At 34.3% G+C, this 17869-nt stretch overlaps 1 protein-coding gene across 1 annotated transcript; it reads right to left on the reverse strand.

Moving 5' to 3' along the window:
• Positions 1 to 7386: 7386 nt before the first annotated feature.
• nrarpb (NOTCH regulated ankyrin repeat protein b) lies at positions 7387 to 10198 on the reverse strand. Its single transcript, XM_051111285.1, has 2 exons — positions 10108 to 10198; positions 7387 to 10004 (listed from the first exon to the last, which is right to left on the reverse strand). Exon 2 carries the CDS (start codon positions 9737 to 9739, stop codon positions 9404 to 9406), a length of 336 nt encoding a protein of 111 aa, XP_050967242.1. The 5' UTR covers positions 9740 to 10004; positions 10108 to 10198; the 3' UTR covers positions 7387 to 9403.
• Positions 10199 to 17869: the final 7671 nt, after the last annotated feature.

The following is a 17869-nucleotide window of genomic DNA, read 5'->3' on the forward strand; positions in this document are numbered from 1 at the left end:
GGCAGTTTAACTTTTCAGGACAAACAAGGACAAGGGACTCATGAACAACTAGCACTAAACAAAAACACAGCTGTGGATCATTCAGGTAAATACAATTTTCTCTTGTGGACTATATGTAAACGTATGTGAAATGTCTTATTCAGGTCAGTACTTAATAAAAATAACGTGCATTTTGTATGATCCCTCTTATTTTGGTAAAATAATAAACAATTTGCGGATTCTGAAAGGTGTATGTAAACTTTTGACTTCAACTGTATCTATTTAATGTAGTGTAGTAACAAATCAAACTTCATTTCTAGTTTAACTTTTCCGTTATTCATAATAACAATGGTTATGTTGTTTTGCATGTCATTTCACACTGTAAAATGAAACCAATTAATCAGTCATTCAATTAGTCAATCAATTAGTTAATCAATCAATCAATCAATTAACTGGTTCCTGAAAAGCATTCCTCTACTATCATCGCTTGTCAGCAACAAATGATGGGTGGCTTAGTTCAGTCTTTGGTCTGTCACCATATACCCCTCTTTGGGGTCCTCCGTCCCTTTCTACTCCGTCCTCCCCTTTCCATGTCCCTCCCCCACTCTTCACTTTCACCCAATTACCCCCCTCCCTCCCCTTCAGACTGCTCCCCCACCCCTTTTACGGAGTGCCATTATGCTGCGGTGGGTGAAGGGAAGAGGGGGATAACAATGAAGATAAAGAAAGCATGCGGTTAGAGGCTTGTGAATGGTTCCATTCAGCAAAGCCAGCCAAACAGAAAAGCAGCTCTGCTCTCCCAAACCCAGAAGTTTCACTTAGTACAACTGGGTCTTTATCCTCCATAATTACTCGCTAGCATATACATACGTACATACATGCAGGAGCAGACGCAGCTACTGTAGCACACGCATACAGAAAACCATACAGTATATCAGTAAATGGTTAGTGTCGTAGGGCAACAGACGTTAATTTAACGTCATTATAACACAGTTATTTAACATTTGACACCATTAATGTGAAGCAAAACACAAATTAGACCTCAACTGTAAATTGTCAAAGAGATATTTCACCCAATTGTGTCATTACTTTCTCACTATTATGTAATTCCAAACCTATACAAGCACAAAAAAAGTTTTCTGAAAAAAGTCAGTGAAAGTCAGTTGTTTTGGACCCCACTGATTTTCATTGTAAGAAAAAAAAAAACTGCCAATCGATGAACTTGGATCTGAAATCTTGAGACTTCTCTCAATGGATATTTCTGCAAATATCATGATCTTAAATCTGTCCCTGAGTTTAAAATATGGCTGTCACTTAAGAAGGCTTACATTTTCACGGAAACAATTTTTTAAAGGATTGGTTTACTCCCAGAACTAAAATTTACAGATAATTTACTCACCCCCTTGTAATCCAAGATGTCCATGTTTTTCTTTCTACAGTCGTAAAGAAATTATGTTTTTTGAGGAAAACATTTCCAGGATTTCTCTCCATCTAATGAACTTCTATAGCGCCCCCAAATTTGAACTTCCAAAATGCAGTTTGAATGCAGCTTCAAAGGGCTCTAAACAATCCCAGCCGAGGATTAAGGGTCTTATCTAGAGAAACGATTGGTTATTTTCTAAAAAAAAAATGATTTATACACTTTTTAACCTCAAACGCTCGTCATGTTTAAGTCTGTCTTAACTTTTTTTCCACGACATTTAGGGTACGTCTGAAAACTCCCGTCTCATTTTCTGCTCCAACTTCAAAATCGCCTTACATTGCTGTTTTTACCTTTTTTTTTTTTTTTTTTGTAAAGGGTGCAGCAATGTAGGATGATTTTGAAGTTGGAAGAGAAAATGAGATGGGAGTTTTTAGACGTACCCTAACTGTCATGACCAGAAAAAAACGGCACCATAGAAGTCCATTACATGGAGAGAAACCCTGAAATGTTTTCATTAAAAAACATAATTTCTTTACGACTGAAGAAAGAAAGACATGAACATCTTGGATGACAAGGGGGTAAGTACATTATCTGTACATTTTTGTATTGGAAGTGAACTAATGTTTTAAGGGTGCACAACCTCAAAACTGCATTATTTATATATTCCAGGATAAAATGCGTTTGTGCCAAAGCATCAGCTTTGACATTCAATTATATATGTAATTTTACGCATATACTTTTCTCATCGAATCACTTATATGCAATGTATATTTGTCTAATGCTGCAAAACACTCAGGCAGACATATTTCTGCATGGTTTAAAGTTACTTAAATGAAACATTTTTGTCTGGGGTGCCGTTCATGAAATCTATCGCTTCGCTCATGGCCTCTCCGCCTGTTAGCTCACAGATGTGTAACCCCATCCGAGTGTGTCTGCGCTTATTAATCAAAACGAAACACTCAGACGCACACACACACACACTCTGGGGCTGAGCTGTGTGTCAGTATTTAGAGAAAGGAGGCTCCATATGGGCACTCCTGCATCTCTTTTCTGTGTTGGCAGCCAGGCAGATGTCACATGGTCTAACAGGTCACCGTGCACAGACATAAGACGAATAGCTGTGCAGTACAGACTGCATGGGGCCCCTCAGCCGTCTGCCAGCAGAGCCCCCCAGTTCACCCCACTCCCCACCACACACACTATACACATGCATATTACATGCTAGTTTTGTTATAATTTACCACTCCATAGTTTGTATACTTGCCAGGATTAATGCAATATTTTATATATATATATATATATATATATATTTGTTCTTATAAGGTGATTTTGTTTTTGTTTTAATTATTTTATTTTGCATTGTTTGTAAGTGCATGTCTTAATTATAAAAAGGCAAAAAATAATAATAAATATATCTTGGAGCTAGATTATTGAAATATATTAGTTATATTTATTGCATATGCAATGTCATAAAAAGGTATTTGGACATTTCAGCTATTTTGAAATGTAGAATGTCTTTAGATTAGAAAATATAAAAACAGTATGGCATTTATTTATTAATTCATTAATTATTATTCATATTAATGATAGTAGGAACGCTTTTCAAGAAAACATTCTACATTTTTTAAGTTTCAAACTATTAAATATAAAACCAGAGAAGAAAAAAAATTAATTGTGTACATTTTTTATGACAGCTGACTAAAATGCTTTTGAGAAGATGGCATTTGACATATTCAGTCTAAATTAATACATTTTTGCTAAAAAATAAGTTTGCATTTTTAACTCTGCAAGAACAAATTAAAATCAACCAATAAATTAAATGAATTTAAAATGTTTATAAATTCTATGAATAAAAAAGTAATATATATATATATATAACTTTAGAAATAGTTACCAGTCACAGTCCCTAAATATTTTTATTTTATTTTAAGCAAATGTTCATAGTTTTTATGACCTTAATAACTGAGAGACTACATGGAATGTTTGCACTTTTAACTAGAACAAATTAAATAAATAAATAAATAAATAAATAAATACAATCTTTAGAAATAGTGACCAGTCACAGTCCCTAAATATGTATTTGTTTATTTTATTTTATTTTATTTATTATAAAAACATATTCATAGTTATTATTATGCATGCACTTATTTATGACCTTAATAATTGAGAGACTACATGGAATGTTTACACTTCTTACTGCAAGAATAAATTAAAATCGACCAATAAATGAAATGAATTTAAAACGTTTATAAATTGTATGAATAAAAAAGAAAAAAAAATCAGTCAATTGCAGTCACTAAATATTTATTTTATTTTATTTTATTTTATTTTATTTTATTATATTTTATTATTTTAAGAACACGTTTATAGTTAATTTAATGAGCTTCACCTGTGGTTACTCTGCAGAAACCTGTTCGACTTCTTCATATATCTGCTAAAATCATCAAGAGACTAGTTGGCCAAAGGTTATTGCAAAAAGTGGCTCTGAAAAGTTAATTTAGTCTTGAGAAAAGTCTAACTCAGTTGCTTGAAGACGCTGATTGCTTTGATTCAATAACTAATGCAATAAAATCTCTGCTTGAGTATGAACCACTACTGTCCATGTACTATGCAACTCAAGCACAGAGTTTAAAAATACACACAATTGCACGTCAAGGCAAACACGCATGCAAGTGCGTACACATAAACACCCAGCTTTCTCAGGCCTGAAGGGCTAGATCAGGGTTACTTTACACACCTTTGAACATCCCTTTTCAGGACGTGGTGTGAAATGGATTTGAATGAGAAAGAGGAGGTCAGGAGAGGAGGTGTGTGGAGGCTAGGGGAGGGAAAGGACGAAGGGTACAGGGTGGGAAACCGACAGGAGGGAAGAAGAAAAGGAGGTAGACGGATTTTCCATTTGTAAAAAAAAAACAAAAAAAACAGGGCCACTGGTTATTGAGTTGCATGAGAAGGATCTCCCTTTCTCTTTCTGTGCTCTCCAGCCTTCTCCCTTGCTTGTCCCCTCTCTCATTACCATAGCAGCTGCAGAGCTGTGCATGTGTGTGTGTGTGTGTGCGTGAGTGTGTGTGAAGGGAGGGGGTCCGGGTCGGGCAGTGTGACTTAGGCAGGGGCTCCCGTCAATGGTGGGCCGTCTGGGGAATGAATAGAGGCGCACAGAGTTGAACTGGACGAACAAAAGAGAAGAGGAGAGAAGAATGGGCGAGTGAATTGGGCGGCTTGTCACTGCGAGCTAGAGCACACAAAATGGAGTGAAATAGTGAAAGAAAGTTAAAAGGAGCAGAGGGCATGCAAGGATTGGCCTGGCCACCTGTCTCTCTCGCTATCTGTCTTTTGCCCCTTCTGTCAATGGAGGGACTAAAAGTTGGAAGCATGAGAGTGTGATTTGGCCAGAAAAATGCACTGTAAGCAATACATATTTGAGTAATAAAGTTATTCTCTTATATGACTGAATGCGAACAGCCACATAAAAATTCAAAAATAAATAGTTTGACTCATCTCACAGAATGTTGAAGAGTATGAAAATGAAGAAGTGGTTGCAATGTTACTCTTAAGTATGCGTAGACAACACTGGCAAGAGTTGCTGAACTGATATACCAAATGTAAACAAGCTGTTGTGAAGGAAACATGGCAATTCTAGCATTTTTACCCATAATCCCCTAAACAGTATTTAGGTTACACTGCCAAATATATCAGTTTAGCAGTATTTTGCATTTAGGAACTGTCCTCCGCTCTTAAAGTTGCTAGCATGTTCGGACTTAGCAACGTTTAGCATTAGCTGTGCCAGCTTTATAATAGTGGTAATTAATTTCAGTTGGTGTCATGCTGTAGCTTATATTAGCCATCTATGTGAAAGCTATGACATTTTCAGAGTTCAAGTTCAAGATAAAACTGAAACTGTACTTTTTTTGTATTAATAAGTAGGCTATTCTACCTAAGCAACTGTGGGAGGTAAGTATGCAAAGTAAGCAAAGAAACTAATGTAATACTTTTAAACCGATAGTTCACCCTAAAATTACAATTTTGTCACTTTTTACTCATGTTCCAAAATTGTATGAGTTTCTTTTTTTCTGTTGAACACAAAAGAAGATCATTTGAGGATTGTTTGTAACCACACAGTTGCTGGTAGCCATTGACTTCCATAGTATTCAGTGTCACTGTTTAAAACTCAAATATGTTTGGAACAACTTGAGGGCTAGTAAATGATGACAACATTTTCATTTTTGGGTGAAGCAACCCTTTAACTTCACAAGCAAAAGTGTGTGTTCCCTCGTTAAAACAAGTACACTTTAGCATACTTAATAATATACTTCAGTGTCAACTGAACATACAGTATTGGGCACTTATTTACATGTTATTTACAATTAAATGAAAATGAATTGTACTTTAAATTTATATTAAATCAGTTTTTGACTTTTCTGACCAACTGGGCCTAAGTACATCTGGTAATTTTATAATTACACTGCCAGTCAAAAGTTTTTGAACAGTAACATCTAACATTTAATCTGTTTTTAAGCCTTTTCTGCTCACCAAGCCTGCAGTTATTTGATCCAAAATACAGCAAAAGCAGTGATAAATATGAAATATTTTTTATTATTTAAAATAACTGCCTTCTATTTGAATACATTTTAAAAAGTAATTTATTCCTGTGATCAAAGCTTAATTTATAGCATCATTACTCCAGTCTTCAGTGTCATATGATCCTTCAGAAATCATTCTAATATGCTGATTTGCTGTTCAAGAAACATTTTTTTTAATTATTATTATTATCATCAATATTTAAAACAGTTGAGTACTTTTTACATCTTTGATAAATAGAAAGATCCAAAGATCAGAGTTTATCTGAAATAAAAAGCTTTTGTAACACTATACAGCTCAAAAGCTTGGAGTCAGTATAATTTTTTTTCTTTATAGAAATTTAATACTTTTATTTAGCAAGGATGCTTTTAATTGATCAAAAGTGATGATAAAGACATTTATAATGTTACAAAAGATTTTTATTTCAAATAAATGCTATTCTTGTATCTGTTCTATTCATCAAAGAAACCAGAAAAAAATCTACTCCACTGTTTTAAACATTATAATAATAATAATAAAAGTTTTTGAGCAGCAAATCAGGATATTAGAATGATTTGTGAAGGATCATGTGACCGGAGTAATGCTGTTAAAAATTCAGCTTTGAAATCATAGGAATTAATCACATTTTAAAATATATTACAATTACAATATTTAAAAATGTTACTGTTTTTGCTGTACTTTGGATCAAATAAATGCAAGTTTGGTGAGCGGAAGAGACTTCTTAAAAAAAAAACATTAAAAATATTACCGTGCAAAAACGTTTGACCAGTAATGTACTTCTATTTTCTGTGAAATATGGTTAACATGAGCTCCTGAATATACTGACAAAAGTAAACTTTAACTGTAATATCTAATAACACATTAAATGTTACAGTTATAATAAATACTTCACATGTGCTTTAGTATGTTAGTCAACACATCAAAATAAGTGTACTTTGGTGAAATAGTTACTTTTAAATACACTTAAGTGGCCTTTAATGTTATCTGCAAGTAGTTTTTGTGCACATTCAATACAACTAAGCACGCTTATTTTTCACAAGTGTTGGTGTTAAAGGTTAACATTGACTTGTTTTAACTAGTTCATTTCTTTGCAGCCAAACTTGTGTTTACTAAGGAGCTAACTGCTAATACATGCTGCAGCTAGCATCTGCTCAAGACTATGTATACGCACGTGGAACTTGTTTTTCTGTAAGTCACGTAACACTAAGTCTTATCTAAAGACACTTGTTTAAGCTAACTGCATCCCTGTATGTACTTTCACAGTCCGTTTGTCACAGCCACTTGTGTTTCTCGGAAATATTGAGCAACCCGATGGCTGTACAACTACCTGAGGCACAGGAAGAGGCAAAGGCTGACTCAAGGAAGAATAACATTCCAGAGAATCCTAATTGAGTCACAACACAAGTCTATGCATTACACCAGTAATTTCCTTAAAACCACAGAATTTAATATCTAAAATGCCTTTGTACAAAAAGTACAAAATACAGCAAGTAATATATTTAAAATATGACCACTTACATCATTCAAAACATAAACAGCTAAACAGATATAAAAAACACAACAAAATAACAATTCACAAAAGACAAAACCATTACGAGAGGCCCTTTTCCAAACTTCTCTTGGATGAAAATAATATTTCAAAAGTTGGTCCAAAAAAAGCTAACAAAAACAAATCACAGTCATTTGACTTTTATCTCAATCAAAGAAGTTACTTTTACTTTCATGTCATAAATGTTATGGCATTATCAAGTAAAGACTTGTGCATTGTGCAACGTCTTGTTACACTGGTTTTACCATGTAGCATCCCCCTTAAAAAGAGGAGGATGGGACTTCAGATAGGAAGTGCTCCAAGATTTTTCTGGACACTTTACTTGTATGTTCTCCCATTGTGTCAAAAGGATGCCCAGTAACACTGCCATAGTTGTTATATGTTTGACATTACTTATGGAGGGACATTCAAGCAGAGTGTGTTACGCAATTACACATACAGTAATTCAGTTCACAGGCATATAAAAGCCTTTGCAAAGAATGAGTGAAAACCACCCTGGAGCTTCCATACAATAAGCATTGTTTTTCCATTTAGAAAAATAGTATCTTTAAAAGTTGGCACGACACCAACAACTTATAAAACAGCCATCAGTGCAATATTTAAAACATTCTCAAGTATAAGTGATGCATATTTCTATACTGGCTTTGAAGCGTTTCAAAAGTCACAACATATTTATACCTTACCACATCTTGCCTGAGTTGACAAGGGGTCTAAGAAGACAAGGCCGGATACAGTGCAGTCTATACACTGATCTATACAACCTCTCAATTACAAAACAGTGTGGCTTGAAATGTGTGGATCAGCTAAAACAAGAAATAAAAAGGTTTAGTGTCAGAAACTTAGTTCACATAGGAACTCCATAACTATGACTCGACAAACAATGCCAAAATGCAGTCCTGTTTGGTATTGTATGGACCGGGAACTGTTTGTGTGAATATTTCCATGGAAGAGGTGAGAGATCCTTTATGAACTATGATACTAAACTTGATGACCAACATTGCAATAATGCATTACAGTTGAGGTATCAGTCAGACATCAGTCCCTGTTTTTTAGACAACATGCAGAGAATGTGTACATAATGTAAGTCTGTACAGGAATATTTATGTCAGTCTAGTCAGTGTGCGAATTATTTATCGAGGGGGGTCGACTTTTCTTAGAAATGTCTGTCAGATATGTCAGAAATGTTTTTAAGTTGGTTTCGCGCACGTATTTTGTATACAGGTAGCTAAACGTCACTTTTTAAATGTTTAAAACAAAACACATGAAGTATCTGTGATGTGAAAATCTATAATAAAATGATAAAATAATGACAGTAGTTGAGAAAATATACTCACTGTTTGACACTGAATTTAGCGTAAAAGTGTTTTCAAATCGTTGCTATGGTTACCTCATAAACCGAATTCGAATTTACGAACGCATATTCTGAAATGTTTTAAAGTTCTTAAAACGTTTTTTGAAATGTATGTAAAAAGAACACGCTTACAAACTTTCAAAACCACCGTTGTTTTGGTGGGTTCAAGCCTTAATTAAAGAGTCAGACCCCCCATAATTAGCACCCTGAGTCTAGTCACCGTGTAGGACCACCTAGTGTCATCTTTCTTAATTTGATACGACTGTTCAATTTGTCATATTCTCAAAAAATCTATAAATAACACAGCAATCGTTTTCATCATGCATCCAAAGTTGGCAAAGCACATCCATGACATTGTACCAACCCAACGTTATCAAAAATAGCCTTTTGGATTTGAATTCTGTGCCTATCGATATCAATTTCCTAAATACATTACATCACAAGCTGTCTTTTACTTTGGCACAAGGGGGTCAAATATATATGATAGGCTTGAAGGTACAGCGTCAGATCTTCTTTGATTGCCTCAGAGCGCGCTTGATGAGTACTTGGCCCGTGTAATGAGGTAAAGAACGATGTCTTGGTGTCCACCAAACGCTGCTATGTGCAGGGCACTCCATCCATCTCTGTTGGCCAGACGGATGTCTGCGCCAAACTTCACCAGTAGCTTTACTAACTCCAGGTTGCCGTCGATCACGGACTGATGCAGCGCCGTCTGTCCCTCGGGTCCGAACGAGTTCACGTTAAATTCACAGTTTGTCATGTTTTGCAGTAGAGAATGGAGTTCCTTAGTATTGCCCTTCCTGAGCGCTTCCTGAAACACTCTTTGACGCGCAGAGCAAGTCATGTCCGCCTGACTCATGATTTCAACAGGTAGACGACTGCAGCCCTTCGCTTTTGTTTCTACTAGAAGATAATGAGCCAGATCTTCGTCCAAACTCCGAAACAACTGAGCGAACGTTCACTAACGTAATGCGAAAATTCAAAGAACTCCAAGGTATTTACAATTCCCCCAGTTTATGCGTTCCCCAGTAGACTCTGGATATTATTCAAACATATCATACGGTCCTTAAAGAGCTGGGAACTTCAGTATTCCATGCTTTGTATGCTGCTCCAATACTCTGATCCTAAAAGAAAAGGTGGTGACTGTTATTTAATCTTTGCAAATGCAAAATTTCAGGGGAAATATTTTTGCAGTCAATATAATAAATGCGTGTTTGTGGGCTTTACCTAGGTGGTTCCCACGAGCGGCTGTTGAGTGGCCTCCTGCTCCGCGCGTTGTGTTCTGACTGTATGCTCCGTTATAGCAGACCGACTAGATTCCGCCTATTGAGGCTCATTTAAATAACAATAACCCGTCACGAAGTTCGTCTTTTAGGGGAGGAGACTGTGTTCGTTTCACACGCTGCTTTTTAGCAGACTGCAGTGTAATGTTCTTTATATACACAAAGGCAAAATGTAGACAAATTAGAGAATAAAAGTGCTGAAAGTCTTGGAGTTAGTGAACTTTGAAGACCGTGAAGATGCTACTAGTAACTGCTCAATATAATATGTATATGTATTTTGAATGCTGATTAAATAAATGTGACCCTGAACTACAGAAATTTAGATTTACACATCATTTGAAAGCTGAATAAATTGCTTTCCACTGATGTATGGTTTGTTAGGATAGGACAATATTTGATTGAGATACAGCTATTTGAAAATCTAGAATCTGAGGGTGCAAAACAAATTTTTTTGAGAAAATCACCTTTAAAGTTGTCCAAATTAAGATCTTAGCAATGCATATCACTAATCAAAAATTAGGTTTTGATATATTTACGGTAGGAAATTTACAAAATATCTTCATGGAACACGATCTTTGCTTAACATCTTAATGATTTTTGGCATAAGAAAAATTAAGAATTTTGACCCATACAATGTATTGTTGGCTATTGCTACAAATATGACTGGATATATGGTCCAGGTTCACAAATATACCCTAATGCAATGTTTATTGCCAACTTTATTGTCATAGTCAACTTCACTGCACTTGTTTTTGTTTTTATCAAATAAATGAATAATGAAATACAGTGTTGTCATAGCAAACCTTATAATACTGTAATGTCTATAATATTTTGCTTCTAATTTATTATATCTGTTCATTTGTTCTATCATCTATCTATCTATCTATCTAGTGGTGTGCCGTGGTGTTGAGGAGAGACAAAGTCCTCAAGTTTTTTTATTTTTTTTTTATCAAATGAAAATTCATGTTCCAGTCACATTTTCTTGGTTAAATAAACATTACTTACATTATCAGAAAAAGTAAAGTAAATATTGGTCACAGACATGTTTTCCTTTAAATTTCACCAAGCTGATTACTCCTACAAATCATGTTTTCATGCCATTTTAATGTCTTATTTTGACGTAACAAACTTGTAACAGTGTGTTTGCACTGGCACATATGGAGCGAGTGTTTTCAATTCATTCCTATGGAAGTTAAGCTTAAACATTCGTGCGGGGCATTATGGGATTGAAAGTTAAGCGGAGAAAGCTTTGAGAGTGACTGAGAGTGTCAAAAAGATTGGGCATATTGAGCGAAAAACACCAGATGACAACCAGTCGCTGTAAAAAGTAGGCAAGGCAAGATTTTGATGTATGTTTCCCAAATGTTTGCTAAACTGGTGGATTACTGATTACTTTGTCGTTGAAAAAGGAATATGTTTTATTTAGGGCTGTCTCTATAGGCTATGATTCATAATGGTGTAAACATTGTTTTCAGAGGCGTAGAATTGTAGAATTGCCACTGAGCGCAGATTTGACACTGTAGTGGAAACGCACCATTAGTGTGTGAGTTGTTTACTTTTTTTAATGGGTCTTCCCATTAACATCATTATATTGTTCTTTCAGACCGATTCGCAAACGGGAACGTGCATGGCAAGAGGCGGGATTTATTCCATGGACCAATCACAGCCAATCATAACCAGTCATATCCAATCATATCGCGATGGAGGTGTTGCCTCCTCTCACGTGACTTTCCCCCATTTATTCTCAATTACCCCCCGCCAAACCCACAACACGCTATAGGGGGTCTATCTATCTATATGTCTGTCCGTTTGTGGTCCATAATCCCACCCAGTATCACAGATGTTCACACTCCAAAACATTTGTCTATCAACAATCCATTTGTTAAAGATATATTAACAAATGGAGGAACAACTTGCCCAGCACTTCTTCTGGCAGCAGGTTCTCATTCTCAGTGGTGAAACAGTGTCCTTAGGCGCCATGGGAACTAGGCTACTGCATGCTGTTTTTGTATCACCCATGCAGCCACAATTTGGCTCGTAGACTGAAGCCCAAACTAGGCCATTTTCTAACTTCTAGAGGCATGAAAAACAATCACTTCATTAGTGATATGCTAATGTAGTGACAAATAAAGTTTAAAATATACGTTTATTAAGAGCAAATCATTTTAAGTTAAAAGAAAAGATAGGAAAACGATCTAGCGAGTGCACAAAAGATTATCCGATTGTTTATTATTGGTCGAGCACCGCCTGAACAAATTTTGCATGCTCTGCGATGAGAAACAAGGGTGGAACTTGTCTTTATATTCAACGCATGAAAACATAATTTCAAGCGTCTCTTAACTCTCAAACCTGACTTAACTTGTCTGTAGGTTCTGTGGTTTTGTTGAATGTGTCTTGCACTGTTCTTTGCCAGTTCAATAGACTCTCATTCAAATGCCTTCAAAATCTTTGGCAGTGTAACAGGATCTCAATGGCTGAACTGCAGTGACGTTTCAATAGGGAGGGTGGGTCATTCAGGATCCAATTTTAAACCACGTGCTCTAGGACCGTGGGAAAGAGTTGAGCCTTTCTTCCCAGCATAGGCGTATACACAGATAGAAAGTCAGAGAGAGAGAGAAGGTAGATATTTCAAAACAGTTGCCTGTGGAAAGTTGGCATGTTGTGCAAGTTTTAAAAACTGAACAGGGTGATAAATTAATTTCATCATACCTAGGGTGATCTGTTACCAAACAAAACTACACATATTTATGATATTCACATATACTGTTTGATTATTTCTTGATGAAAAAAATACATTTCTTGTGAGTTTTTTTTTTAATTAGCATGTAAATTATGTGTGCTTTTAAATGCGAATCCTTGTTCAACAGGTCCTTGTTATGCGGGGTCATTTGTAGTGCCCTTGAGTAGGGCACTTAACCCCATGTTGCTCCAGGGCACTGCACTTGCAATTAGTGTGCTATAAGTTTTTTGCTGACCTATTTATTTTGCATGGGAAATTTGGTGATGGATGTCTTGTCTTCCCACCATTTAAGTCTGACTTTAAGTGAAATACGTCATATACACTACTATGTTTTTGAAAGAAGTGTCTTATTTTCACCAAAGCTGCTTTTATTTGATCAAAATACAGTAAAAACTGTAATATTGTGAAATGTCATTGCAATTTAAAATAACTGTTCTATTTGAATATTAAATATCTCGCTGAATTTTTAGCAGCATTAGTCACATGATGCTTCAGAAATCATTCTAATATGCTGATTTGGTCCTCAAGAAAAATCTTTATTATTATCAACGTTAAAACAGTTGCAGTTTAGTATTTTTCTTTTGCAAACTGTGAATTTTTTAAGGATTTTTCAGTAAATAGAACATTCAAAAGAGCAGCGTTTATTTTAAGTCGATTTCTTGTAATCATAATATCACTTCTGATCACTCTATTCATTCCTAAATGAAAGTATTAATATCTTTCATAAGTAGAGCATGTGAGAACAGACAGTATACTTTTTGGTATACCAAACGTAATACAAGAGACATTTAAAGTTGCATAGTCAAATATACAATTTGGTGATTATGCTAAAACATTTGACTAGTAAATTCATTAGAACCTGATATTCCAGGTTGCACACATGTGTAATAAACATATGTTGTGAGACAAATCCACGGACACTCTGTGATCCATAAGTGGAGACTTCATGACATTTGCGAGCTAAAGCATTTGTTTAAGTGGAAACAGGGCCTGTAAATCTGTTGGTTTGTAGCGTCAGACAGTAGGAATGTCCTGTTTGTCTTGGTGTGTATTTGTTCACTGTACCTCGTGTTATGCTTGCGAGGCTGGCATTTGTGCAATTGTGCGTGTGTGTGTATGTGTGTGTGAGTGAGTCTGTGCTAGTCTGTGTGTTTGATGAGTACCTTTGTGTGGGAACCAAGCTGCTTCCTGCCCTTGAACCACAACAGCTGTAAGGCAGGAGCTCCACTTGCTCAACCTCATAAGTTCAGACATGATCAAGCGAGAGAGAGAGAAATTATGCCTAGTTGAGGAAAATATCAGATATTTTGCTATATTTATATATATGTTTAGTGAAAGTTAACTATTTAGGGCCCTTCAGTAATTTAAACACCATTTTGCTTTACATATGTTCTTACTTTTTTCACTTCGTTAAATTTTTGAATGTCCATCAGAAAATCAGTATTAATTCAGTAAAAGTTCAAAATATGTGAGTAGTGGCAGGCTTTGTAAGTTGTGTCTGAAGGAATATTTGTCCTTGCTGAAATCTCACCTCTTCGGCACAGCCCACCCTCCTCCAAGTGAACGCTTTCCTGTTCCCGTCCCACTCTCAGGCTCTGTGTTTGTGACGGATATCCCCAGGAAAAGGCAACACTGATCATGATGTCAGACGCTGCACTGCAGTAACCCTGATGACTGGAATATAATACCCAGCCATGTGTGGTGCTGTGTGAGAGATGTAGAAGAAATATTCTTTGGAGGACCCTTTAGCAATGAGTTTTAAAGGACGTGAAAGATTTCTCCTTGTAAATCTACTCCTTCATAGAGTAAATACATAAATTTAATGTGGATCAGGCATATCAGTCAATTTTGGTTTTAATAAGGTTATTTTGCAGAAAGAGGTATTTTAACAAGCCCGATATCTCTTTCCAAAGCCCTGAGAAGCTTTGTAGTTGTTGTGGAGGAAACTGGCACCCTCTAGTGACTGAATATTCAAAGACACTCAAATCTCACATTATGTATGTTGCAGCATTGCTTATGGTGATATATTTATTTATATATATATAATAAATATTAGTATTGTTAAAGATAAATGCACTAATAGATATATTAGAAATCTGTTAAAGAAGTCTTTTGGTCATCTAAATATGAAAACGTTGAGTGGAAGAAAGTATGGTCAATAACAAATAAGTTTTTCATAAGTAATAAAAGAGGTATCTTTTAAGATATTACACAGAATTTACCCTGTTGAAGAATTATTTGAACCGTTCAAACTGGATCTGGAAAACTCTTGTGAGTTTTGTGGTGTTGTTAAAGAATCTGTGACTCATCTTTTCTTTCAGTGTGTATACTCAAAATTATTTTGGGTAGATATCTCTAACTTCATTTCTAGAATGTTTGGTACATTAATACAAATAGAAATGTATGATGTTGTATTTTATTTTATTCTAAAAGTACAATTTCCTTTCTTACGCAACTAATTGTTTTACTTGGAAAATATCACATTCATGTAAAGAAATGGACTAAAGCTAAGCCAAATTTTGAACATTTTATTAAAGAAATTAAACAATATGGTACTACTTTGCAAAATATTAGAAACAGAAACGCTAAAAAGACCTATGAAGCACTGTGTCACTTTAATTTGGTTAATTAAATGTTTTAATTTTTCTTTTATCACTGGCATAAATCCTTTTTACCCATGTAAAAAAAAATAATAAAAAAAATAAAACATTGCTTATGTGTTCATGTCCTTACTATATATATTTGAAAATCCGTAGACCAACTAATATCTGCAAACAAGTTATGCTTTTTGACATAATTTTGAACACTAAGAACTGAGCTGACCTTCTTTTTGTTGACATGTTTTGTTGACATCTTAAAATAAATGTTTGGTTTGACATTACAATGACATTACATGACATTAAGTCCAGCTCAAGCATGCAAGTGTCTCATTATATACACATTACCGGTCAAAAGGTTTTGAACAGTAAGATATTAATTTTTTTTAAAGAATTCCCTTCTGCTCACCAAGCCTGCATTTATTTGATCCAAAATACAGCAAAAGCAGTGATATTGTAAAATATTTTTTACTATTTAAAATAACTGCTTTCTGTTTGAATATATTTTAAAATGTAATTTATTCCTGTGATCAAAACTAAATTTTCAGCATTATTACTTCAGTGTTACATAATCCTTTAGAAATCAATATAATATGCTGATTTGCTGTTTAAGAAACATTTATTATTATTATTATTATCAATATTTAAAACAGTTGAATGCATTTTTTCAGGATTATTTGATGAATAGAAAGACCCAAAGATCAGCATTTATTTTACTCCATACCATTAAAAAGCTTGGAGTTAGTATATATATATATATATATATATATATATATATTTAAAATAAATTATTGAAATTAATACTTTTATTTAGCAAGGATGCTTTTCTATTTCAGATAAATGCTGTTCTTCTGAACTTTCTATTCATCAAAGAAAACTGCTCAGCTGTTTTCCGCATAATAATAATAATAATAAAATAATACTAAATGTGTTTGAGCAGCAAATCAGAATATTACAATGATTACTGAAGGATCATGTCACTGGAGTTTGAAATCACAGAAATAAATTACATTTTAAAATATATTCAGCTGATATAAAATATATGCAGTTATTTTAAATATTAAAATATTATGCAGTTATTTTAAAAACTTTTGACTGGTAGGCTATAAACAATAATCAATCGTAAAACAAAAGTGCTAACTTTTTCCAAGGTTCTCTCCAAGTTATGAACGTTAATAGAATGCTTGTTCAAAGTCACGGTCTCTCACAGAAACATTATTTATACATTGTTTGCGTAACTGAAACGTTTTGGCTATTCATGTTTTATTGTTTTATTGTTTTAATGTTGTACTAGATTTACAATGTTCAGGTAATATTCAAAAGTAACATTCCCTAGATGTCTGCAATTGTTTCTTTTTATTTCTTTAACCAAAAAAGGTTTTTTTTGTTTTTTTAAATGAACGTTTTGAACATTCAACTTTATTGGAATGTTAACAAACTGATGAAACAGATTTGCAAAAATCAGATTTCATGTAGTTTGTAGCCACTTAGACTATCTAAATATGATTTCCAGTCAGATTTGCACAAAAATCACATTTTAGCTGACAGTCTGAACAAGGCTTGTGTCTGTAACAGGCTCTACATTTTATTTCATTGATCATGTGACCCAGGACCACAAAACCAGTCATAAGGGTCTTTTTTTTTTAATTGAGATTTATACATCATGATCAAGCTGAGTAAATAAGCTTTTCATTGATGTATGGTTTGTTAGGATACAACAATATTTGATAGAGATACAACATTTTGAATATCTGGAATCTGAGGGTGCAAAAAAAAATCTAAATATTGAGAAAATTGTCTTTAAAGTTGTCCAAATGAATTTCTTAGTGCATATTACTAATCAAAAATTAATTTTTAATATATTTACGGTATTAAATTTATAAAATATCTTCATGGAACATAATCTTTACTTAATATCCTAATGATTTTTGGCATAAAAGAAAAATCGATCATTTTGACCCATACAATGTATTGTTGGCTGTTGCTACAAATATATTCGTGCTACTTAAGACTGGTTTTGTGGTCCAGAGTCACATATAAAAACTTACTTAAAGAACCACTACCTATTATTGTAGACTAAATATTTGATTTTTCCTAAAAGGAAAAACAGTTTCTTTTTAGTTCTTATAAACTGTGCAAAATTCCAACTCTTTCTGAACTCAAGAATCCAAGTCAGAATCTGCTGTTGATGTACTCATCACATTGTTTAGTGTTTGGGTAGATGGACTGACATTTTGATTAACTGATATAGGAAAAAAAACAAAACGCTCTACAAGTACATTATTAGTTTGAATATGCAGTGAAGCATGTGTATAGCAAACATACTTTGCTTTCACCTAAAACCAACCCGAGAGGTCAAAGAGAGAGCA

The sequence above is a fragment of the Labeo rohita genome, chromosome 5 (genome assembly GCF_022985175.1).
Source record: "Labeo rohita strain BAU-BD-2019 chromosome 5, IGBB_LRoh.1.0, whole genome shotgun sequence".
In the NCBI taxonomy this organism is placed as follows: Eukaryota; Metazoa; Chordata; class Actinopteri; order Cypriniformes; family Cyprinidae; genus Labeo; species Labeo rohita.

What these genes read in the sequence shown, in the direction of transcription:
- nrarpb (XM_051111285.1), bottom strand. Translation starts at nt 9,739, where the DNA reads ATGAGTCAGGCGGACATGACTTGCTCTGCGCGTCAAAGAGTGTTTCAG.